Source organism: Penaeus monodon, chromosome 29, assembly GCF_015228065.2.
Source record: "Penaeus monodon isolate SGIC_2016 chromosome 29, NSTDA_Pmon_1, whole genome shotgun sequence".
NCBI lineage: Eukaryota > Metazoa > Arthropoda > Malacostraca > Decapoda > Penaeidae > Penaeus > Penaeus monodon.
In genome coordinates this window covers 38055829-38056883 of record NC_051414.1, presented here as the reverse complement: position 1 = coordinate 38056883, position 1055 = coordinate 38055829, and the positions used below count along the sequence as shown (strand labels likewise).

Genomic DNA, 1055 nt, shown 5'->3' with positions numbered 1-1055 from the left:
CTCACCCACGTGGCATCCACATCCCGGGGCGTCCCCACCAGACCCATGAGAGTGGAACCAAAGGTACAGCCTCCGCTTGGCGTTCGTTACTTGGCAGAAGGCGTGGCCGACGGCGCTCTGCGTCCTGTGGCATGCCCTTCCTCTTCGGGAATTGTTTTGCCAAGTGGACGCCAGGTGTTTGGACGTCACTTGTGAATGTGATATATATTTTTTTAAAGACTAGATTTTATATCATCTAAAACTATCGAGATACAGATCCCATATTCGTTAAAGTGGATTTCTCAATAGAGAATGAATGCATAAAGATCCATTTTCACATTACTTAATAAAGAATCATATAATTAATCCATATCCATTCTCACATTTCTCATTAAAGAATCCAGTAATTAATCCAGATCATTTCTCACATTACTCCATAGAGAATCAAATAACTAAACCAGATCCGTTTTCACATGATGTAAAATAGCACCTTATCCCGACGAGCGCCCTGCTAACCTTTCCCCGTCGCTCGCAGACTGCAGTTGTACAGAGGGAGACGCTCGCACGGATGAGGACAGAGCCATCAGACGCCGTCGATGAACCTCTCAGACAGCAGAATAACCAGGTTTATCGCCGGACTCACTGCACAGCGGAGGAGAAGATCCAGTCAGAGCTGAGAGAAATGCAGATGAGAGAAGAGGAATTGAGGTAAAAGGCTCATTCGTAGAGTATAAAGCGTGCGGGAAACTATACGATTGCATTAAATAGCGGAGGATTTTTTTTTGCGTACTTTTGTGACTTGTTTTGCGTTTGAGACAATTTTTTTTTTGTTCGTATGTAGAATTAAGTGTGAAAGTACCCCGAAACATTCTGGTATTTTGCATTACTTCTCATATCCATTCTTCCTCGCTCCCCAAACTTCTACTCTAGTACATTTTTTCTCTCTATTTTTCTCATATCCAATCTTCCTCGCCTCGCAATCTTATACACATGCGTTTTTTGCAATCACTAAAACTATTTATCTATTTATCTTATACAATTTTCTTTTCTTTTCTTTCAATCACAAAAACTATTTA

General features: G+C 41.3%; 1 protein-coding gene across 1 annotated transcript in view; it reads left to right on the top strand.

The window, feature by feature from the left end:
• The window catches only part of LOC119592244 (titin-like), a gene marked incomplete at its 5' end in the record, with an annotated part of 41989 nt that overhangs the window by 38224 nt on the left and 2710 nt on the right, over positions 1 to 1055 (top strand). The window contains 2 exon segments of the mRNA XM_037941079.1: positions 1 to 63; positions 515 to 687. Coding sequence (XP_037797007.1) covers positions 1 to 63; positions 515 to 687 — 236 coding nt within the window.